Source organism: Pongo pygmaeus, chromosome 14 (assembly GCF_028885625.2).
Source record: "Pongo pygmaeus isolate AG05252 chromosome 14, NHGRI_mPonPyg2-v2.0_pri, whole genome shotgun sequence".
Taxonomy (NCBI): Eukaryota; Metazoa; Chordata; class Mammalia; order Primates; family Hominidae; genus Pongo; species Pongo pygmaeus.
Window position 1 is genome coordinate 43596928 of NC_072387.2, and position 25804 is coordinate 43622731.

At 33.5% G+C, this 25804-nt stretch overlaps 1 protein-coding gene across 7 annotated transcripts in view; it reads left to right on the top strand.

The window, feature by feature from the left end:
• NBEA (neurobeachin) overlaps positions 1–25804 on the top strand; it is a 754643-nt gene that overhangs the window by 125237 nt on the left and 603602 nt on the right. For all 7 annotated transcript variants that reach the window (XM_054446222.2, XM_063650755.1, XM_063650757.1 and 4 more), the window contains exons 8-10: positions 1695–1841; positions 15267–15464; positions 16086–16219. In XM_054446222.2, the coding sequence (XP_054302197.1) occupies positions 1695–1841; positions 15267–15464; positions 16086–16219 (479 nt within the window). The remainder of the gene's footprint in view (positions 1–1694; positions 1842–15266; positions 15465–16085; positions 16220–25804) is intronic.

Here is a 25804-nt window from a genome sequence, read left to right on the forward strand (position 1 = left end):
AGAGAATAACTAGAATTAAAACCTCAAGGGTCCTTATGGTTTCTCTCCTTTGGGCTTTCCATTGTCTACATTCCGGCCTGTCAGAGCCAAAGTGAAAGGTTTGTTTTGATGCTGAAAGTACCTGCAAGCTCAATAATATACAACCCTTCAATCATACCTGGTTTTATAAGAACTTACCTCTTAAACACAATTCATTTCTCAGTTTTGTTTGCGTCTCTCTAGGCTTTCATCTCCCGAAGGGCAGGGATTTGCTTATCCTGTCTTGTATTCTTTTAACTAGCACTGTGCATATGGTCCACAGTTTGTCCCCTAGATCGGGGCTGGGCAGACTACACCCTATGAGCCAAATCTTACCCTCCCCCTGTTTCTGGTTTTGTGTAAGCTGGGGGCTAAGAATCTTGGCTTTTAATTTTTAAAGGTTTTTTCTTTCTTTTTTAAGAGACACAAACAAAATCAAAGAAGAATGGGACAGAAACCAGGTGTGGCAGGCAAAGTTTAAAATATCTTCAGTCTGTCCCTTTATAGAAAAAGTTGCTTTTCTCTGCCGTAGAAACTCATGGTTGAGCCACAACCAATAAATATTTAATAGAATGTTGTTTTCAGAATTAGAATACACAGATGAAATTCTGCTTTTTATCTTCTCTCCAGAGGAGATCTCTCCAGAGTCTTTTTATTATAGAGTGGAAGAAACCCCAGTGGTCTTCTTGACTCATTAAATGATAAGACAGTATCTTGGAAAGAAAAGACTTAGTTTTTTGGTTATTTGTAATAGTGTCCTAAGAAGTGGAGAATTCTAGATAATAACATATATACATACTTTATGCAGTTAAAGTTCTTATACTTCTAATTAAAGATTGAGTATTTAATGGCAATTTTTTTGTCTTTGTACCCCATTCACAATTTTTTTTGTTACTTTATTGAAGTACGAAAAGTACTTCTTACATATGTAATTTTTGCTTATTCGTTCTAAGGTGTGAAATAGCCTGTGGGGATAGGAGAAAGGAACTGAGCCATGACTGCCTTCTCTGGTTTGGGTGGGCGAGGTGTAAGAAGTAGAGGCCGGAAAGATCAAGCTTTTGGTTTCTTCAGTGCTGAATTCCTCATGTGGAGAGCACTGTACCATCGGCTTTAAGCAGCAGATCTTAGTCTTATTGTTTATTTGATTCTGTGTAATTCCTACTCATATATGAGAAGGGATTGATTTTCTTTGCGTCTTTTACTTAATATGGAGGAATAGAGGAATAGATTCGTAATTTCAAAAATAAAGTGAAATAAAAAAATTAGACCCTGTGTGTTCATGATTAAATTTTGGAATAGTCATTCCCTTGATTCAGATCAATCTCTCTATATATGGATCATTATACATCATTACAGTTTTAAATTAGTTTAACTTTTGTAAATAAATAATTATAAGCTCTTTTGCCTTTAACTACAATATTTGAAAAGTGGTAAGTCTGAAGATTGAGTAGGTGGCTATTGTTTGTTTGCTTAAAGTAAGTGTGAAACATGTAACTGATCATTTTCCCAAAAAACTTGACTGGCATTTATTATTAAAATAATAAAGTTTTAATTGATGCTTTCTTCTATTATTATTGTTATATTTTAAAATATTCATGATAATGAAGGCCTATTTAAGGATTTAAACCTTTTTGTCATTAAAAATAATGCATTTTTTTTATGACTTTTAAAAATAGAGCTATGACAAGTGCTTTCTTGGATCATCAGAAACTGCTGATGCAAATAGGGTATTCTGTGGTCAACTTGGTGCCGTGTATGTGTTCAGTGAAGCACTCAACCCAGCACAGATATTTGCAATTCATCAGTTAGGACCTGGATATAAGGTAGTAATAACTGTAATTTTATAAATTCTATGGAGAGTTTTAGATGTAAAATGTGGTGTAATATAATTTTTAGTGAAAATCTTTCTTTAATACGGTTTAAGAGTCATTTCTATTTTTTGGAATGTAGTCAGTTTTTATTATATGTTTCTTTTTGGTTCAAAGATGCTTTTTTCTCAACCATTTTTATAAACTTCTATTCTTCAGAATATTTTCTAATATTGATGGCATGCCTTTTGTTAACGATTCTGAAATAATCTTATAAAACTGTTTTGCTTAATGTATTTAAAATACAAAAATTTGAAATATACATATTACATAATGAACATAATAAAGAACTTGTTAATATTACTGGTAACTTGGAAAGAAGAGTTAAAGATTTAGAAGGAAACCAAGATAATATATTTCATGGGCCTGAAATTATTCAATTTTAGCTTATATTTTTGCTTTAATTGCACTAAGTGAGGAAGTAGGTACAGTAGTGAGTATACTAATTTAGCAAAACTGATTAATGTAATTTATCATATTCTTTTTGTTTTTTAAACTTTAAAAACAAAGACTCTAGGTAAGATAGAGCATGCACATATATGAGTTAGTTTTAAATGTGTAGTACATCTGGCTAGGGGAGTATATAAGGGTTCTATTTAAATCACATTGGGAATTGTGAAGTCTCAAACTACTTGGAGCTGAAAGAGAATTACACATTATAGTCAAAGTGTTTATAATTCTGAAGGAGTACTTGTCTTGTATGGAAGTGTGGTTTTTTATTGAACTTAATTTAAATAATTAATGTGAAGATTGTGTTATGGAAAGGAGTAGTAAATATTAAACAATATTCCCTCTTTGGCCTTTGTATTTTTGCATTGGTATTTCTCTTTTTATGTCATACATATATATATACAGAGAGAGAGAGAGAGAGAGGAAAGTTTGAATTTACCCATATTAAAAGATCTTTTTGTTCTCAGTGACTTTAATAACCATAATAATATTTAAGAATAATAATTCTATTATTTTTATGTCAAGGTAACAATACTTGCTATCATATATTTTCCATATCATTTTTGGTTTTGTCTTACTAGCTCTAGAAATGAATTTGTGCTTTTACAGTTACTCTTTCTTTCATGGGTCTTTTTGTTGGGTTTGCATCCTGGTTCTGCCATTGTTGATCTTGCACAGGAATATTTTTGTAATGCACATTTTTTATTAATATGCTGCATGCTTTTCTTTCCTAGTTCCTTTGAGTTGTTTCATAAAATACTTGCAGGGTCTTTTTAAGCTCTAATAGAATGATATTAAATAGAGTGACAAGCAAACAAATGAAATATAAAAAGGCAGAATATCAAGAAAATACAAATCCAATATGATTGCTAATGTTAAATTTCAGAATTGATGGGAGCTTCCTGGCAACATCAAGGAAAAGGGCTGAATATAAGCAATTTTGTAATTCTTCTATTCACAAAGAAGCAAACTTTGTCCTGAACAGCTTTGCAAACTCTGTAATTTGTAGTATTCTTTTCACACGTCTTTCTTGTCATTATTTTTAACAGCAGTGATAATGAGCAGTAACCCTGTCATCATGTGTACACAGCTCATGTGACATAGTGTATCCTTAGTATCCTAACACACAGTAGAGTACCTAAAGTCAGAACTTTTAAGAGATATACCTGTAAATTTGGGCATTACATCAGAGAGTATTTTATTAAGTTTTGAAAGTTCTCAGCTCACTGCATCCCTTGTTGTTAGTGGGAGTTGATGATAAATCCACGGGTAAATGCATTTTCTCAATTTGTAAATATTTTAAGTACAATTGCTACCATGACAGGCATCAGCAAAAATTTTTTATATTAAAAAGCGCTTTTTTTCAGAAATTCAGAGAATATAGGGAAGGAGGAATGCATATGATCAGATTGTGTTTTGACAGAAAAGCTGAGTAGTTCACACATTATAGTCACAATTATCTTGGTAAAGTCACTTCCTGTGAGTGAAGGGGTAGAGGGCTACAGTGGAATTTTTAAGGTGGACATTTGGATAAATCACAAATAATAACTAGTGGTCATTTGGATAAATCACAAATGGAGTTTAAATTACTTAGTGTTGTATAATACAATAGTATTTAAATTTTTTGCCTTAAGTTATATGGAACTTTCTTTCATTGTAATGGTCAGACAATATTTATGATTCTGAGCTTAGTGTAGATAGCATGTCAACATATGGGCTTCGAAACTAATAAAATAAGTTAATTCTACCTTCAAATAATGTCATCAAACTATATATTCAATGGAGCCTGTCACAAATGATTTTGACTTGTTGGTCACTGGAGTGCTAGGTAATTTTTGTTCTGTCGAATGTTTGGTTTTGAGCATTGCAGTTTATCAGTAAATATTCCGTACTTGGTTATTTTCTGGAAACAGTAAATAAGTTAGGGTGTCACTTATCAACTAAATAAACCATTCAGTTTGGAAAATAAAATATTTAGAAATTCAGAAATTCAGAAATTCAGAAATATTCAGAAATTCAGAAAATATTTAAAATACAGAAAATCTCACTGTAGATTTGTCTAGTATGGTGAAATTTACTATCAGATAAGTTTACTGTGGATCTCTATTTGGGGTTATTTAATGTCTTCGAGATTATAAAATCTTGTGTATCAGGTGGCCCTTTGACATAAGCTTGCAAATCACATTTTAACAAAGTTTTTATATTTTATAATTATTACTAGATATTTTCTCAGTATTATGTTAACCCTGTGTGGCAAGCAGTTAGTCTTCATTGCCAGATATTTGAAAATTTAGCTTTGAGTTCTCTCCTTCATTTATGAATATGATAACAATGGTTTTATGAATCGCTATATCATAATAAAGTTCTAACTCATAAGAGAAAAAGTATAACACAACCTCCAAAATTAAAATTCACTTCAGAGGATTTCCAATACTTGTATGGAGGAGTGAGCTCCTAACAAACTGATCTTCTCACAAATAACCATTTGTAAACTGCACATAATATAGATAACATCTATAGGGTTATGGAGATTGAATAAAAGCAGGCAGGCTTTGGAGGGTAGTCAAAATATGGAACAGTCGGTCTGCAGGGACTGATATCCCTATTTTTTGCTTTTATAGGAAACTTTCTGGCCAGAAAGTTTCTCTACAATATTGTATGGAGTAGTAGTCACACAATTTAGCATATAATCCCAAAGTATTTTTTCTAAAAATAGGAGAATGTGACTTATTCTTAAGGGAAGAGAAAATCATCATATACCAACACCAAGATAACCCACATGTTGGAAATATCACATGAGGTCTATTATAACTAGTGAGGTAGAGAAAAAATTACTTATAATGAATTAAAAGATAGGAAGTATCAGCCATGAAATAAAACAAAGTCAGATGGAAATTCTAGAACTGAAAAATATATCAGAATTAAAAATAAGCTGTATGGGCTTATTAGCAGAATTAATATGATAGAGAAGTAAATGAACTTGAATATAGATTGATAGAAACTTTGAAGAGAGTTGTGAAAGATTGGGGTAAAAAAATAGAACCCTAGAGATGTATGGGGCAATTTTGAAAGGTCTGATAGACACAGTATAAGAGAAAGAGCCAGAAAAAATATTTGAATAAATGATGATAGAAAACTTCTCAGATTTGGTAAAAGGCTTACATTTATAGATTGAAGAAACTCCGAAAACTCCAACCAAAATAAATGCAAAGAGAACCAAAGTAGGCACATTACAGTCAAAGTGTGGAAAACCAAAAATAAAGAGAAAATCTTGAAATCAGGCAGAGGAAAACTAGACATTGATAAGGGAAAAATAATTTGAATATCTGTACACATCTCATCAGAAAGCAGGAAAGCCATAGAAGTGGAACAAAATCCTTAAAGTTCTGAAAGGAAGAAAAAAATCTGTCAACCTAGAATTTTTTTATCCGGTGAAAATATTCTTGAAGTCTTTTGAAAGAAAATTAAATAAATTTGTTGTTATTTGACTGTCATTACTGACTGAAGAAGAAAACCTGGATGATTAGGAGTATATACATGTAATACATATGACAACTAACAGAAAGATTTGTGGAGAGGCTATAAATGCACCTGTGTAGTTGAAAAGTTACTGTATTTTACAACGTGTCTTGATAGAATGATGTTGACTACAATTCAATGGCTAAAACAAAATTAACAAAGTCAAAATTGCATGTCTTTTCTTGAATGATAGGCCAAATATGTATCCAGTATTTCATTTACCCACAGCATATGTTGTAGACCCCTCTTTCAAATTAAAGGTAACAAAAGCTCAATTGAAAGGAAAAACAAAATAAATCAATGCTAGCTACTAGAGATAAGGTAAACTAAATACAAATAATTAGCCTTCACTAATTCATCCATTCATTCTTTTATTAAACAGTTGGGCACTGTTCTAGATGCTAGGGATGTAAGAATTAAAACCAACAAAAACCCCTGCCTGTATTTTGGAGAAGTAGGGTGTGCAGTATCATGGGAGAAGATAGATGACAAAACAAAAGAAAAATATATAGTGTCTATATGGTGATAAGAGCTATGAGACACACAAAGCAGGTAAAAAAGTTGGAAGTTGATGCTAGCCAAGTGGATATACGGGGAAGAGCTTTAAGGGCAAATGCCAGAGCAAGAATAAAGGCCATTAGCAGAAGCTTACTTCACAGATTAAAGAACATTGTGACTGTTTTCCTGTGACTGTCACAGAAGGAGCAAGGGGAAGAGTCAAAGAAGATTAATTCAGAGAACAATTACATGCTTTCAGAGGATTGTTATGACTTTATTTTTGCTGTTGAGTGAGAGGAACAGCCATTGAAAAGTTTTGAGCCTGATACCAATTTGAAAAGGATCACTCTGGTTACTTTGGTAAATAGGGAGAAAAGGTGGAAATAGGGAGACTAGTTAGGGGGCTGTTGTAGTTATTTAGTGAAAGAGCTCTGGAAAGTATTGCAACTCGATTAGATTTTTGATAAAGCATATCTAAAATATCTGACTCTAAAAGGTGAGCTTTTGGATACACTTTGGAGGTAGTGCCAGTAGGATTTTCTGTCACTGTGAACATGGGGTAAGGGAGCAAGAGAGGATTGAGAGGAGCAAGTAACCCCATGAATTTTAGGCTGAAAAACTGAGCTGATGGAGTTGTCATTTACTGAGATGGGGAGGACTATGAAGAAATAAGTTTTGGCAGAGAAGATCAAATATTTGGTTATGGACATAGGTTATAGACATAGTTGTTTGAGATGCCTGATATTTAAATGTAAAAATGAAGAACGTCTGGAGTTCAGAGGCAACATATAGGTTGGAGATAGAAATTTGGCATTGGCAGGGTATGGACAGGATTTAAAGGTAAAGGACTGGATTTAGGTACAATGAAGTGAGTTCAGAGAAAAAGATAATTGAGAAATGAGTCCTTGGGAAAGCCAGTGTTTGTAAGTTGAGGAGATGCAGAGGAACCAGCAAAGGAGAATGAGGAGAGCAAGGGAATAAGGAGAAAAAGCAGGAGAGTGTGGTGTTTTCACTTGACCTACTTGAAGTTAAATCTCCTTTCTTCTTCATTGAGGATACTGACTGTCAAATACACACAGGATAATAGATTAGAAAATCCTGTAATTATACATAAAGAACAGCCTCAGAATAACAATGCCAATGATGCCCAATTGTTATAATTACTGAAAATACAGTTAATTTGTTTTTGCATATGTTATCTTCATTCTCCGTCTTGCCATTTTAAAAATAGTTGAGGTATGTTACAAGGTGAATTATGTTCCACTAAAATTCTAACCCTCAGTAGCCTGTAATCTGACTGTTTTTGGAGACAGGGTCTTTAAAGAGGTAATTAAGATTAAGTGAGGTCATTTGGTTATTGGGCCCTAATCCAGTATGACTAGTATCCTTATAAAGAGGAGGAAATTAGGACACAGCCACACACAAAGGGAAGACCATGTGAAGACACAGGAAAGAAAAGGTGGTTAGGCTGTCTTCAAACCAAGGAGAGAGTCTTCAGAAGAAAACCCTGCTGACACCCATATGTCAGATTTACAGCCTCCAGAACTACGAGAAATTAAACTTCTTTTATTTAAGCCATCCAGACTCTGGTACTTTTTCATAGCAGACCCAGCAAGCTAATGCAAGGTCTTATCTGCATTGTGAGCGCACACAGTTACTACATACCACTGACTCTTAACTCTTACTTAATCATAGTTCTATAAGTACCTGTGTGTTTAAGGCTTATATTATTTCCTTATATTGATGTGTTTTGGCTGTGTTTTAACTCTTTCTGTAGTAGATTCCTCAGGAAGAGTTCATGGAAATAGTATTTCTTGAGAAATGCATTTTGATACTAGTTTGTAAGGGGCTTTATACTTTATACTTGAAAGTCATTTTGCCTGGCTATAAAATCCCTGACTTTTCTTTCTTTGGATGTCTTAAATATGCTACTAATTTTTCTCTGGCATGAGGTATTGGTATTGAAAGTCTGTTGACAATGTAGTATCTTCTCCATTACAAGGCACTTAGTCTTGTTAGATGTTCAAAGGATTTTTTTTCTTTTTCCTTAAATCTAGTAATTTTGGTAGATATGTCTTGGTGCTGGTCACTATGAGTTAATTTCTCAGGTATGTGGTGTCCACTTTCATGTGTAGTTTGCATCTTTTCATATTTTGAGAAATTGTTCTTGTACTATACTTTTAGAATTTCTTCTATTTCCTTGCTTTGGTTTTCTTCTCCAGAGACTTGACTATGCATGTTTATTTACTTTGCTTATCTTTAATATTTCTCTTAAATCACTTCTCATATTTCACTTTCTCTTAAATCTTTATCTCCTTCATTTCTCTCTCATTTTAAAATTTAAAAGTAAAATAAAAATTACAGAAAAGCTACAAGCACTATCCCAGTCAGTTTTTTTCCTGAACCATGAGAGTAACTACTGACATGATGCTCCATCATTCCTGAATGTTATGTTCCTACAAACAAGAACATTCTTTCACATAATTATTGTGTAACATAAAATCAAGAGGTTAGCATCAATGTGTTACTACCATTTAATTCTCAGGCCCCACTAAATTTTTGCTAATTGTTGTATAATGTCTTTTTTAGTAAAAAGATCCAGTTTACTGCATTTACATTATAATGCATCAAACAGCTTCTCAGTCTTTCCTTCATTTTCCATATGGATGCCCTCTTCACCTGAGGCAGGTGTTGGCTTCTTTTCTGGCTGCCTTCCATCATGGATGTCCTCTTAACCCTTCTTCAGTTCTAGCACAAAACACTGAGCTAGGCTGTTGAGCTGTTTCCTTCCCCATCCTTCTGGAGCCCCAGCCGCTGCTGGGCAACCCTCTTATTCAGATGCTACCCTCTCTCTAGAACTCTTGACACCCCTTCCTAGCTTACTAGGAAGCACATTTTAGGCAATATGCTCCCTGCCCTGCTGGTGTTGTGCCGTCCCTTGCCTGGTTGCTCCCCTTTGTGCATATTCTCTCATCTTTCTCAGGCTACAACAACCTGAGCCAGGCATCCGCCCTGTGAGGATGCCCTCCTCTGCCTGCCCAGGCTCCGACATGCCAAGCCACACACAAATGAATGATTTTCAACCTCCGCTTTAGATGCAGCTGCCTCCCAAGGTTTGCCCTCTCCTCTCAGGCAGATGCCTTCTCATCCTTTTCAGGCTCTGACAGAGAAGCCCTTAGTGTACCTAACCTTCCTTACCTTGCACATACTCAGAAACTTTATGTCAAGGCACAACCCACTTGCCTCTTCCTTGTTGTTTCAGGTAGATGCCCTATCACATTTTTAGAATTCTGACATCATGAAATGGGCAGCTCTCCTACCTGCCCTTCCTACCCTTCTTATGCTCTGACATCCTGCAACAAATTGCACTATGTTGTTGGCTGTAGATTTTTTATAGATGCTTTTTTTAGTAGATAGAAGTTCCATTCTACTCCTAGTTTGTTCAATGCTTTCTATAATAAAAAGTGTTAGATTCTATCAAATATGTTTTGTGTATCTGTTGAGATAATAATATTAATATGTTATTCAGTCTAGGTACAGGCTTGTTAATAGTGTTGATCTTTTCAAAGAACTGGCTTTTGGTTTCATTGTGTTTTCACAGTTTTCTTATTCTCTATTTCATTAAGTTCTTCTATAATTCTTTTTATTTTTTTCTTTCTGCTTGTTTTATGTTTAGTTTGCTTGTTTGCTTCCAGGGACATAAGATGGGAGGTTTAGTTGTTGATTTGAAGTCCTCTTTTTAAATACAAACATTTACAGGTATAAATTTCTAAGTGCCTTAACTGCTTATATTTTGGTATTTGTGCCTTTATTCATCTAAAAATATTTTGTAATTTCCCTTTTGATTATTTCTTCTTTGACTCATTGGTTATTTAGAAATGTGTTTATTTCCACATATTTGTGAATTCATCAAATTCCTTTATATTATTGATTTCTAACATTCCAGTTTGGACAGATAATATACTTTGTATTATATCTGTCTTCATAAATTTATTCAGGTTTGTTTTATGACCTGAGTTTGGTCTATTCAGGAGACTGTTTCGTGTGTACATTTTCGTTTTTGGAAACAGGGTCTCTCCTTCTGTCACCTAAGCTGGAGTGCAATGGTACAGTCCTAGCACACTGGAGCCTTAGATTCCTGGGCTCAAGCTATCCTCCTGCCTCAGTTCCTGGGTAGCTGGGACTATAGGCACAAGCCACTGTGCCTGACTAATTTTTCAGTTTTTTATGGAGACAGGGTCTTGCTATGTTGCTCAAGCTAGTTTTGAACTCCTGGCCTCAGGTGATCCTCCTACCTCAGCCTTCCAAAGTGTTGTGATTACAGGCATGAGCCACTGAGTCCAGCTATGTGTACTTTAGAAGAATGTGTATTAAGCTGTTTTAGGATGGTGTGTTCTAGAGATGTCTGTTAGTTCTGTTTGGTTTTTGTTCAAATCTTCAGTTTCCTTCTTGATCTTATGAATGGAAAGTTGAGTATTGAAGTGCCCAACTATTATTTTTAACTTGTCTGTTTCTCCCTTCATTTCTGCAGACATTTCTTCATGTATTTTGACTCTCTGTTGTTGGGTGCACATATGTTTACAATTGCTATATCCTCCTGATAATTGGCCCTTTTATCATTATCCAATGTCTTTTTAATATCTAGTAATATATCTTGTTTTAAAGTCTATTTTGTCTGATATTAGCACAGCCATTCCAGCTTTCTTGTGGTTTCTTGATTTTTCCCATTTTATTTACTTTAAATATGTTTTTATCTTTGAATATTCTATAAACAGTATGTTATTGAATCTTATTTTATTATCCAGTCTGACAATCTCTGCCTTTTGATTTGATTGGTTATTTCGTTCATCTTTAATGTGATTATTGATAGTTAGGTTTCTATCTGTCATTTTATTTTTTGTTAGCTATGTGTCTCATGTTCTTTTTATTTATTTATTTATTCTTTCCTGCTTTCTTTGGATTATGTGCCTATTTTCTTATATAGCATTTTCAATTTTTAAATAATTTTTTTCACTTAAAAACATTTCTTTATAGTTAAGCTTGCCATTTATAGTTGTCTGATCTGTTTTATTCCACAGTTCCTCTCTTCCTGCGTTTTGTAGTGTTAATTTTTTTTGTTGTTGTTTTTTTTTAGATGGAGTCTTGCTCTGTCACCCAGGCTGGAGTGCAGTGGCACGATCTCTGCTCACTGCAATTTCCATCTCCTGGGTTCAAGTGATTTTCCTACTCAGCCTCCCAAGTAGCTGGGATTACAGGCACGTGTCACCACATCCAGCTAATTTTTGTATTTTTGGTAGAGAGGGGGGTTTCACCGTGTTGGCCAGGCTGGTCTCGAACTCTTGACCTCAGGTGATCCTCCTGCCTTGGCTTCCCAAAGTGCTGTGACTACAGGCATGAGCCACTGCACCCGGCTCCTGTAGTGTTAATTTTTTTAGTGTTACATTGTAATTCATCTCTTGGCTTTTTTGCTATATTTCTTTGTTCTATTTTTAGTGGTTGCTGTAGTGATTACAATATACAACTTAACTTTAACCTATAATAGTCGAGTTAATATCGAACTACTTCAAGTAAAATACTAGAACCTTTTAACAATATATCTCTACTTTTCCTATTCTTAATATTGTCATATGTTTTATATCCGTGTCCATTACAAACCCAACAATACAATGTAATTTTTGTTTTGATGAGTCCTATATCATGTGTCCTTAAGATATTAAGGATTATATATTCCTATGTGTTTGTGTAGTACCTATCCATATATTCATCTGTCCATCAGTATTTAGTATTTTATATTTACTCACATATGTATGATTTCTGATGCTTTCATTTTTTCCTGTAGATCCATGTTGTCATCAGGGTCATTTCCTTTCAATGTGAAGAACCTCATTTAGCATTTCTTATAGTGTAAATATAATGGCATAAATTCTGTCTTTTAAATTAAAAAAAAAAATTTCTTTAGTGATTGCAGTAGAGCTTACCATATACATCTTAACTCACTGGAATCAGCCTCAGATTTATATTAATTTTATCCTAGTGAGTTATATAAATGTTACTTCTATAGAGCTCTATTTGTTTTCTCTGTTTTTTATGATATTATTGTTATACATATAATATCTGTATATGTTACGAACCCAACATGACATAATTATTACTTCATATAATTGTGTCTTTTAAAGAAGCTGAGAGAAGAAAGGAGATACAGTATATGTTTGTAGATTTTGTTATATTGATCTTCTGATTTATCATTTATGAATCTCTTCATTTGTTTCTGTGGATTCAGTTACCACTTGGAGTTGTTTCCTTAGCTCAGTACAACTTTGCTTCCATCCACCTTCTTTGTTATGCTGAAGTGGTCCATATTGAAAAGCATGCATCATACTCTACTCATTTGAGTGTAATTAGTACAAAATATATTCATACCTTCTTTTCTTCTTTTAAAATAATTATAAGTTTTACTGAAGTGTAATTTACATGCCATACAAATCATTAATGTTAAGTGTACACGTCAATTTTTTTAATAAACTTACAAAGTTGTGCAGACATCACAACAATTTAATTTTATAACATTTCTATCACCCCAGAAGGATCCTACCTGCCTGTTTGCAATCACTCCTCATTCTCATCCATGTCCTAGTCATACAGTTTTATATAACAATTCTTCCTCTGAAAATCCTTCTGAAAGAAATAATACAGTAAATATTGATATTTATATAAAGGCTTATACTTTTATGTAAAATTTTTTCTTTAAAAAATTTTTTTTAAGAGTCAGGGTCTCACTGTGTCACCCAGGGTGGAGTGCAGTGGCATGATCATGGCTCATTGTGGTCTCAAAATCCTGGACTTGGTGATCCTTCCACCTCAGCTTCCTGAAGAGCTGGGACTACAGGTGTGTGACAGACACCACACTCGGCTAATTTTTAATTTTTTGGTAGAGATGGGGTCTCTCTCTGTGTTGTCCAGGCTGATCTCAACTCCTGGCCTCAAGTGATCCTCCCACCTTGGCCTCTCAAAGTGCTAAGATTACAGGTGTAAGCATTGTGCATGTCCGCCTTTATATATAAATTTAAAGACATAGAAATAACCTAATACTACAAATAAGGAAAGATAAGAAAATTACCTTCATTTAATGGACTCTATGTTTATATTTAAATTACATTATACACTTTTTTAAACCTAAAAGTTTTAGATTTATTACATAAACTTGTTTTCCTCCTACAAACCAAAATAGGGTAGGGTATGTATCATGGACTCAGAAAAACTAAGACCAGTGTTTTTCCAAATAAAAATAGGTTTTATTAGATATCTTACATTTCCACAAAATGATTTTAAATCTTTCAAGAGAATATATTAAAACTTGTTAATTCCAGTGTAAGCAGTATGAACAAAATGAAAGCAAGAGTTTCGTTCTAGACAATGGGATGTACAAATGTTTCAGCAGTGGTAAAATGCAGACACGGAAAGCTGATTTCAGTGTTTAACAACTTATCTGTGTGTTTTAATTCAGTCACTGTTTTTTTGAATGCAGGTATGCTGAGTTCTTAAGCATTCTAGTGATAACACTACCCTCCTCATTCAAAAAAAAGTATTATCAATGAAATACTTCAGACTTCAGCATACACAAATTTTTAATCATTCATGTTGCTCTTGTCTTGGCACATGCCTAATAACTAATGGTTTGCATCCAGTTTTGTTTTAGATAGTCTCTACACACTAGTCCAGAAGTAAAAACTGACATGTTTGGTCTGGACAGTGTTAAAATGTTTGAATTAAATTTTAAAATATAGTGATTTTAGATAAAAATTCAGATTTCATGTTTCTCTTGAAAAATATGGAAGAACTAGCAACATTGAACAGTTGACTTGAGCTGAGGAGTAGGGGCCACTTTTAGAAAGGACAAACCTTCTCTAGTTTGAGGAAGTCCCCATCTGGCCCAATTCACTTATATGCATATCTGTGTGCCTCCCGTAAGAACTTGAGTTTGGGACATTTGATTTAACCTTATAACATTAGAGTAAGAAAATTGGAGCCACATCAGCCTAATGATTTCCTCAGCATGAAAAAGATAATTAGTGTCAGAGTCAGGATTTTAAGATTATTTCACTATCGATACATTGAATATGGACTATAAATCAGAAGACTTAGAATTACGTGCTGACCCCTTCTACATCTTAATTTCTGTAACATTCAGTTTTCATAGTTGTAAGTTGAAATTAATAGTAATACTGATATGTGATTATTGCAAAGGTTAAATATTATTTATCATTATTAGATTCATATCTGCAGAGCAATTTTAACCACATCTAACAGTACCTTTCTTGTTATAGATGGCATATGTTTAGTTCTTGTGTTTCATAAAAAGTAATAACATGTTTTAATGAACTTCTCTTCTGAGTTTTGTATGTATATTGTGATATTATTATTGAGTAGCATTGGTATTTCTTAGGTTGATTTGCTTTTTAATAAAGATGTGAATATTTTTACATGTTAACTTTTTATAGCCTCAAATGATAGTCATTTTTCTCTATAAGTAATTCATGTGCCAGGCACTGTTTATTTACACAAATACTTTTTAAAGTGTTAACAAGAAAAATTCAACTTAAGCTATGATGTAGTCAAGTAAAATCCTATTTATATGTAATATCAGGTTTGATATTTTTTCTAATGAAATGATTTTGCCAGTCATCAAAAACTTTAAATTAGAAAATGAAGATCTGAGCATCTTTGTTGGCATAATAAAACTTAACTCTCATTGAATTGAAGTGACAATAACAAAGTAAGTAATACCACTGAATAGTCCCTGACACATGAAAGGTACACAAGTAGTTTATTATTGTAAATGTTTCTCTGCTTTAAAACTTTTGAGTTTAATTGTTGCTTTTAAAAAGAATGTTTACCTTAGTTTTATGTTTTCAGAGTACCTTCAAGTTTAAATCTGAGAGTGATATTCATTTGGCAGAACATCATAAACAGGTTTTATATGATGGGAAACTTGCAAGTAGCATTGCCTTTACATATAATGCTAAGGCCACTGATGCTCAGCTCTGCCTGGAATCATCACCAAAAGAGAATGCATCAATTTTTGTGCATTCCCCACATGCTCTAATGCTTCAGGTGGGTGAATCGTGGCTTTGTTTTCATGTTCTTGTCAGAATTTGACAGTATCTTTATTTTATATATCAAACATTGCTCATCTATAAATCTATGATTTTTTGTTTCTTTTTTGGCTTTTGCAGATTCTTTTAAGTGAAACTTTAAAGAATATCTCTCTTTTCTGTAGCAGTATACTCTACCCTGGCCTTGTCTCCTTAGTAGGAAATCTGTCATATCTATTATCTTATATATTATATAGCCTTTGAAATTAAATCAATTAACTTAATAAGTTAGTTGTTAGATATAAAAACATACTTTGCTTTAAGAATGTATTACTAATATTCTCTAACATTAAAATTACTTGTCTTTAAATCCATCAATAGTATTTCTGATTTTAAAATAACGTTTGATTTTAACTTCATATTTTTAGTGTGAAAATGTCTCAACCTAAGATTTGAAATTTAAAAGTGATTAGCAAAGGTATTCACTTTTTTGTCTTATATGTGTATAAAAATTATAATCAAAGGCTTAAAAATGTCCAAGTATGTTATTTAATTCTATTATAAAGGTATTTGGAACAAGGAAATAGTGATGAAAATCATTCTATAGAAGTTTAATAAACATTTTTGTTTTTGGACATAGGATGTGAAAGCGATAGTAACACATTCAATTCATAGTGCAATTCATTCAATTGGAGGGATTCAAGTGCTTTTTCCACTTTTTGCCCAATTGGATAATCGGCAGCTCAATGACAGTCAAGTGGAAACAACTGTCTGGTAAGTTTTCTTTGCATGTACAATTGCTGGTATTTTATACACACTTAAGGACTATGCATGGTGTACTCAGTGCTGTGTAAATGTATTACAGTATTTGGGTTCTGCCCTTAAAGTGCTAATAAAAATTTTTTTAGAACTAATGGAGATAGATATTTATACAATAAATAAAACCCTGACATTTAGGTTGTTATATCATAAAGGAATGCCTTTCTTGATAATAAATAGAAAATTCTTACCAAAGATAGTATAATGATTATAATATGTAGTTGAGGGAAAAATATTAATCCTGACCTTATCATTTGCATATACTCATGGTGTGAATTGACCATGAAACCCTGTCAGGTTGAAGAAAATTACTAGGGTAAAGTTATTCAGAAGAATAATATTTATTAGCAGTTACATAATTTATATCTTAAAGAATGGTATTATTTTATAATGCTTTTGTCATGGCATAAGTCTAGCATAATATTAATTGACATCAGCCCTTATTTATATATAGTTTATGTTTGAGGACTCAATCTAACCAGGCAAATCCATGTTTATGTAAAAATTAAATCTCTTCTAATGAGTGTGATTTCATGTGCATTTTTATAGTTTCTCTTTTATTAAAAAAAACCTTATGTGCCAGACTCTTAATTTAATGTTATATCTTAGAATTATACATACAAGAATTTAAAAATGAATTGTAGCAGCTATTTTGACTATACACATTGCCATGCTTGGGGATTTTAATGGGCAAGTTATATAGATAAGCATTAATTTTTATTCCAAAAGTAACATAGTAGTGCTTCATTAGTGTATATATATACATATACATGAGCTCCTTAATGGGTTATCTAATTTTGAATTGATGGCGAATCTAGTGAATGAAGATATGGGAAAAATTTAAGGTACAATGAAATGCTTTTTCTCATAATTATTATCTAAATTAGCTATTAATGAAATTCCATTTTAGTATTTCTAATTATATTATTTCTGTGTTGGGAACATCTTTATGTAAAGTATAAATCTAAATATAGATATGAGATTTGTACATTTATAACATTCACCTCCTGTCTGTGGGTCTTGCCTTCTTTTATATCAATATAGTGTAAAGGTTGGAGTTTTGAAAGTAAAAAGCTTTGAAGTGAAAAGGAATCCTGAGGTTATGTCCTGCTGTGATACTATTTTGCTTGTGAGATCTTAAATAATCTAATTGGAAGGCAGCTCAGCTTAGTGGCAAAATCAAACTTTAAATTTCAGTCCTTTATTTAAATTCAAAACGTTTTGCTATTTATCATCTCAGTGAACTAGGACACATTATGATCAGTATTTAAAATCTAGTCAGTACTGTGAAAAGAAGTGGGAGATGAAGTAGCCACTAGAAAAATCCGTGTATAATTTAAATATTTCTTATGAAATAATATGAAATACATATATTATCAAATCTTACTGCTAAAACCATATGTAATAGGTTATTTGGTTTATTCATCCAAGACACATGGTTACTTTTTACTGTTTTTCTTCAAAACTCATTTAATATTTATATTATATCTTGGTATTTAAAATTGTATTTATTTCATTGTGGAGATAAAAGATAGTGTGAGGAGTCAGCATACCTATTTTCATTTTGGTTTTAGTTCTTTAAATCATTCATCCTAATATTTCCCTATATTAACTAATTCCAACCTTTTCAGTGATGTCTATTATGTCCTTTGTTTGTTTGTTTGTTTATTTATTTATTTATTTGAGATGGAGTCTTACTCTGTTGCCCAGGCTGGAGTGCAGTGGTGTGATCTCTTGGCTCACTGCAACCTCTGCTTCCCAGATTCAAGCAATTCCCTTGCCTCAGCCTCCCAAGCAGCTGGGATTACAGGCAGCTGCCACCATGCCCAGCTAATTTTTTTATTTTTAGTAGACACAGGGTTCCACCATGTTGGCCAGGCTGGTCTTGAACCCCTGACCTCAAGTGATTCACCTGCCTTGGCCTCTCAAAGTGCTGGGATTACAGGCGAGAGCCACTATGCCTGGCCCTGTTTATAGTTTAGCCAATAGAAAACATTACAAGAAAGATACCACTCTGCTCTTTAAATGTAATACGTACTCAATTCCAGGCTACCCTGTGATTTAGTTATGTACTATTTTGAATTCTTATCTATTACTTTTTCATTAATTATTTCAGTATCCTAAATATCTGAGATTTGCTCTTTGGTACAGACAATTGTGTGGACCAGTAATACAGTCTTTTGTTATTTAATGTTTTATAGGGAACCATTATAGAAAAGTATGTGCATCAGTGAAATAGTCTGTGATTTTGCAAGCTGTTAAGTGGGATTTCTCCCTCTATTTGAAAAATACAGATTCATGGCTATGCAGGAGTTATAGAATTTTATGTTTTATGGCTATATCATCCGTTCATATCGATGATTGGGACCTTGAAATAGGATTTATCATCTTATTTAGTCAATAATAAATTGTTCTAGATTAAGGATAATCAATTTGAAGTTTTTAAATCTTACAGAGAAAATTTAGTATACTCCTTTTTTGGAAGTCTGATTGCATAGTAAATAGATGAGTGAAAGTTGCAATACTGTCTAATTTTTAATTACTTTTTTGAGAAATGGAGCTAGGCTCAAATATAAGTTACTTCTCTGCCCTCTGTGTTTCAAGCTGAAGCATTTTCTCTTCCACATACTTTTCTCTACTAAGTAGTACCTTTTAATGAAACTTTTCATTGTTTCTTAAGCCTTACCTCTGTTGGCACTACTACTTTGTTTTATCAACTTTGACGAGTTTTTACTTTATATAGGGGATTTAGAATAAAAAAAAAATTATTGGCTGCGGGTGGTGGGTCACGCCTGTAATCCCAGCACTTTGGGAGGCTGAGACTGGTAGATTGCTTGAGTCCGGAATTTCAAGACCAGCCTGGACAACATGACAAAACCTCATTTCTACAAAAAAATAGAAAAAGTTAGATGGGCATGGTGGCATGCGCCTGTAGCCCCTGCTACTGGGGAGGCTGAGGTAGGATAATCACTTGAGCCCAGGAGGTGGAGGTTGCCATCAGCTGTGATCACACCACTGCTCTTCAGCCTGGGTAACAGAGCAAGACTCTGTATCAAAAAACCACCCCCAAATTATTGAAGGAATAATTTCATTTTCTAGAGTTGTCAAAGATGGATTTATTTTTGCTGGATAATTTTTGTGACTTTTTAAATTATGAAGGCCACTTATTATAGTTATTATATGTATGGACTTTCAAGTCAGACAAACTTGGGTTCAAATCTTGAATTTAGTATTTATTACTAGTGCTACTTTGTGTATGTGATTAATTTTTTGAGCATAACTCAAACTCTGAAGTAATATAGCTTTTGTATTTTGTGTCTAGAATGACTCAAGAAATTAAATAGAAACTTTATTTTCCTTTGAATTGGATGATTGTGTAGACTGAGTACATATTCTTATTGAGTACATGTTATTGAGTACATACATCTTATTGAGTACATATTATTCTTACATTGAGCTATGTTTTTAAGAACATGGGTAATTATGTAGGTGATACAAAATAAAACCTTCCTCATTGTATGACCTAAGACAGTTTTGCTTTGAAAAAAATTTATGTTTTCTGGAACAAGGTATAAATTGAGTTTTGTATATCAAACAATTAAAAATACACCAAGAGAATAGTTTCATTAGAGACCAATGTAATATATTGCATAAGTGTTCTTTTGGTGGAAGACAAATTTGGGCTCAAATCCCTGTCCTGTTTTATACTGTCTGATGTTAGGTGATGGGATATTCATGGGTGTGTAGTAGTGGTACATGGCATTTATTGAATACGTACTATGTGCTAGTCACTTATTTTTAAAAAATAAATTTTATTGCGTATGTTTAAGGTAACAACATGATGTTATGGGATACATATAGATAGTAAAAAGGTTACTATGCTGAAGCAAATCAACGTGTCTGTCATCTCACATAGTTACCTATTTTTTGGGGAGAGGGAAGCGGCTAAAACATACTAATTATGAATCACATACAAAATATAATTCTGTTACCTACAGTCCTCATGTTGTACATTAGATGTACTTGTTCAACCTACATATCTGGTACTTTATTTCCTCTAACCTACATCTCCCCACTCCCAAGCCCTGCGTCCCTTTTCCCTGATAGCGACTGTTTTGTTTTTTATCTCTGTATATTTGAATTTTGTCAGTCATGTATTTTAATGTAATTATTTGCTGATGAAGCAGAGAAAAATTGAATAACTTGTTCAAGATCACAGAGACATAAGTGGCAGAACCAGGGTTCTAATCCTGAAAGCCTGACTCTAGAGCCCTGAAACCACTGCGGACTACTCTGAGAATCACTTTTGCCAGCTGTGGAATGATTTTAATAAGTGCCAACTTTATCTGATTGTAATATGAATTAAAATAAGACATGTAAAGTATCTGTCATAGCGTCTGTACGTAGCGTCTGGCATTTTATGAGTTTTCTTTTTACTTTCCATGAGTACTAGTCTATTGGTTAGATGCAACTTTTTAATTATTAAAACTTAGTTTTAATGTTATTATAAACTATGATCATTTTTATAAAGTAGAAATTTCAAGTGATAATTTAAATAAATAATCTTAAGTATATGAATATTTTTCTAGGAAAAGCATTTTTTAAAATTACAATAAATACAGTTTGTTTGCTAGAAGGATGGAATGTAAGATATAAAAGTGTTTAGAGAATCCCATAAAGCATTTATGTCAACAGTCCTATCATATGAACAGTCCTCTTGTAATGTGAATATTTATGACTCATTAGTTTGTTCAGTGAACTTAAATCACAATTTATTTTTTAATATTATCTTGCTAATTAATCAAAGTTATTCCAGTAATTAACTTGAATTTTACAGCCACTTTAATAATTAAGCAGCCCCTTAATAATTAAATATTTCATTCTAATATTCTGATTAGCACTATTGTAATACGTAAAGCAACAGAATTACCTGGAAAATTTAAATATTTCAGCGTCTAACTGCCTTAGCCAGATTTCCTCATACACTTAGAAGTGACATGAAAATCCTTTATCTGACCATGTTTCCTGATTTTTAATTCAGAAAAAATGTCTATTATATACAGTGTTAAAATTTTATTACATACTCTTAATCCAACTTAATCTGACTTCAAAATAATATGTGATTGTTTTTAATAGGGAAAAGAATTAAAATTAGTACCTGTTTATAATAATTGCTTCTCTTATGGAGGTGGTGGTTCTTATATATAGAATATAATTATTAATTTAGTTTCCAAAAGCATTTAAAATATTTGTATTAGGCTATAGTTTATACAGTTATATTTGCTTAGGTTTTTCAGAAAGAATATACCACTGATATGTCTTAAGATTCATATCTCTTTGTTTGCCTTTAAAAAATTGCTAAATTGGTACTGAAAACATTTTGAAGTGATAAATAGACACAAAAAAATACATTTGATGTACTTGCACTACTACTTTCAGAGGAGAAAAATGAAGTAATTTGGTTAGTGAGATTTAAGCAGAGTAAAATGAAATATATATTGAATTCACTATGCAAATTAACTTGTAAGTAGTAAAAAGTAAAATACATTATTCTGTCTGAGACATCAGGAAACATTACATATAATTTTCAAATAGCTTTTTCTTCTTTTTAAATTTAGCAACAGCCACTTTTAATGCTATACTGCTTTGTGTTGTTTAGTTTTCAACACTTAATTTTTCTCTGTAAATTTTTCTTTGTCTTGTTAAAAGGTTTCTGCTTTTATCATTGACCCTTCACTCCCTCTCTCTTGCTGTGGAAAAAAGGCACCTTTTTGGCAATAAAATTAACTACAAATTATTCCTTGCAGAAATTCTGGCGACCATGGACACATCTTCACTGAATGTGTTGCCTTAATTTTCTTCTAGTTTGCATTTCCACATTCTGTTGTCTTTAATTTTTCAATCTTACTATCTTCTAACAGGAGTATTGTTATTTTACTCATGCCATAGATTTCATTTCTTTTAACTGTCTTACATTACCTTCCTTCATTTATTTTGATTTTATGACAGCCGTGCAGGTATAATGGCATCAGTCCAAAACTAAAGTAAATATTATTTGCCTTTATAAAGAATATTGCCACATGCCATAATTCATCCTCAGAAACCCAGAATACTTTTAACAGAATGTAGCTATAATACTGATTGTCACAAGTGTTTAAACCCTCTTCTTTTTCCATCCAGGGGTGAGATGTGATGACCATAACATGTAATGAATGAAATTTTCAAGAAAAGATTTAGTAAAGCATACTAAAGAGATTCTAGTTAACTTAGTATTATAATTTTATTGGTTTTTATTTCTAATTCTACTCAAATTTTTAGGTCCACAATCTTGTTACCTAGGCTGGTAACTTCCAGTGCTTTATCTCTAGCTTACCTTCAATTTAGGCTTATACACATAAACCATTGATGGAATATTTCCATGTGGAAAGTATCTCAAACTTAACATGACTCAAATAAAAATTCATAAACTTCTCATCTACCCAATTTCTATTACTTTTGATTTTCTAATGTTACTGAGGAACATTGTCTCCAGGCAGTCTCTTAAATTAGAACCCCAAGAGAACTCATCAGTTACTTTCCTCCCTTTGAATAATTAAAATATTAGCTGTTCCTATATTTCCCACATACAATCTATCATGATAAACTATTGCTATTATTCCTTAAATACCTCACAAAGCTACCCTTTCCCCTCCATCCATATTGCTACTGCCTTAGTCTTGGTTCCCATTATTAATTACTTCAGCTAGTATATATCCAGTAATTGCTGTTGCCCTTTTCCAGTAATTTTTTTTTCTTTTATTATTATTATTATTATTATACTTTAGGTTTTATGGTACATGTGCGCAATGTGCAGGTAAGTTACATATGTATACATGTGCCATGCTGGTGCGCTGCACCCACCAACTCGTCATCTAGCATTAGGTATATCTCCCAATGATATCCCTCCTCCCTCCCCCCACCCCACAACAGTCCCCGAAGTGTGATGTTCCCCTTCCTGTGTCCGTGTGTTCTCATTGTTCAATTCCCACCTATGAGTGAGAATATGCGGTGTTTGGTTTTTTGTTCTTGCGATAGTTTACTGAGAATGATGATTTCCAATTTCATCCATGTCCCTACAAAGGACATGAACTCATCATTTTTTATGGCTGCATAGTATTCCATGGTGTATATGTGCCACATTTTCTTAATCCAGTCTATCATTGTTGGACATTTGGGTTGGTTCCAAGTCTTTGCTATTGTGAATAATGCCGCAATAAACATACGTGTGCATATGTCTTTATAGCAGCATGATTTATAGTCCTTTGGGTATATACCCAGTAATGGGATGGCTGGGTCGAATGGAATTTCTAGTTCTAGATCCCTGAGGAATCGCCACACTGACTTCCACAAGGGTTGAACTAGTTTACAGTCCCACCAACAGTGTAAAAGCGTTCCTATTTCTCCACATCCTCTCCAGCACCTGTTGTTTCCTGACTTTTTAATGATTGCCATTCTAACTGGTGTGAGATGGTATCTCATTGTGGTTTTGATTTGCATTTCTCTGATGGCCAGTGATGGTGAGCATTTTTTCATGTGTTTTTTGGCTGCATAAATGTCTTCTTTTGAGAAGTGTCTGTTCATGTCCTTTGCCCACTTTTTGATGGGGTTGTTTGTTTTTTTCTTGTAAATTTGTTTGAGTTCATTGTAGATTCTGGATATTAGCCCTTTGTCAGACGAGTAGGTTGCGAAAATTTTCTCCCATTTTGTAGGTTGCCTGTTCACTCTGATGGTAGTTTCCTTTGCTTTGCAGAAGCTCTTTAGTTTAATTAGATCCCATTTGTCAATTTTGGCTTTTGTTGCCATTGCTTTTGGTGTTTTAGACATGAAGTCCTTGCCCATGCCTATGTCCTGAATGGTAATGCCTAAAGCTGGAGGCGTCACACTACCTGACTTCAAACTATACTACAAGGCTACAGTAACCAAAACAGCATGGTACTGGTACCAAAACAGAGATATAGATCAATGGAACAGAACAGAGCCGTCAGAAATAATGCCACATATCTACAAGTATCTGATCTTTGACAAACCTGACAGAAACAGGAAATGGGGAAAGGATTCCCTATTTAATAAATGGTGCTGGGAAAACTGGCTAGCCATATGTAGAAAGCTGAAACTGGATCCCTTCCTTACACCTTATACAAAAATCAATTCAAGATGGATTAAAGACTTAAATGTTAGACCTAAAACCATAAAAACCCTTTTCCAGTAATTTTCAATGGCTAGAGGAGTTATCTTTCTAAAATACAAATCTGATTATTTCACACCAGTGGTCATTCACTGGTTTCCTGTTGCCTCAGAACAAAGTCATCATCTGATTTGGTCATGCTTACTTATCTTCTCTAGTCACATTTCTTGATAGTCTTTCCAAACCCAAATTCTTATATATAGCAATAAGGACAAAGGGTGGAAAATGCTAGCAGGGGCATTCTAGAACATGTATTTATGAATAAAAGGTGCTACAAATAGGGACAGCCTCAGCAACAGTGTATAGTTGGGAACATGGTTTTTCTGAAGTCCTTGGATTTACAGTGTCAGTGAATTAGGGAGGGGATTTAACAGAATACTTCATTTAAGGTGTCTTGGAGTCTACCTACCTGCTAAATAAAGGGAAGGTTTCTGTGTACTTAAATCTGGCTCTCAGCTTCAGAATAGAGATGGAGTGTCTGCTGTCATGCAAGTGGACAATAAGCAAAGCCATAGGTAATCTGTATACCAAATGACCAAGTATTTGTTGGCCAATACCCTGTTTAACAGATCTTGTTTAATAATGAGCACAGAGAAACCTATCAGCATAGAACTTACATTATCCAGCATTTGCTAGTTATAGCTGTAGTAACAAACAACCTCAAAATCTGGTAGCCTCATAAAACAACAAAAGTTAATTGTTTTTTCATAACTGGTTGTGCTGTGTTCCCTGTGTTTTCTCATTCTGGGTCCTAGATTGAAAGATTAGCTGTGATATGGAATATGTTTTTCTTGTGACAAAGAAGAGCAAGAATCTGAGTTAAACAATACAGTTGCTCCTGTAGCTTTTGGTCAAATGAGATGAATGTCATATTCAATCTGCTAGCCGAAGAATGACCAACCAAGCCCAACTTCAATGAGGGGATTTGGTTGTAAAATATATGTCCTGGAAGTGGGGGTGGAAAGTAAGTCTTTGGCCGTAGGCAAGGAATTATAATCTTTTCATTGAGATGGAAAAGTCAGTAATTGGGAATAATAATGCAATCTCCCATGGGACTTATGAAAAAGTATTACGGTGCACAGGAAGGAAACTCATATCCTGAACACTTGAGGCAAGCCGACTTATAAAACTTGGGGAGGCCCAGGCGGGCGGATCACGAGGTCAAGAGATCGAGAGCATCCTGGCCAACATGGTGAAATCCTGTCTCTACTAAAAATATAAAAATTAGTGGGGTGTGGTGGCACGTGCCTGTAGTCTCAGCTACTGGGAAGGTTGAGGCAGGAGAATTGTTTAACCCGGGAGGCGGAGGTTGCAGT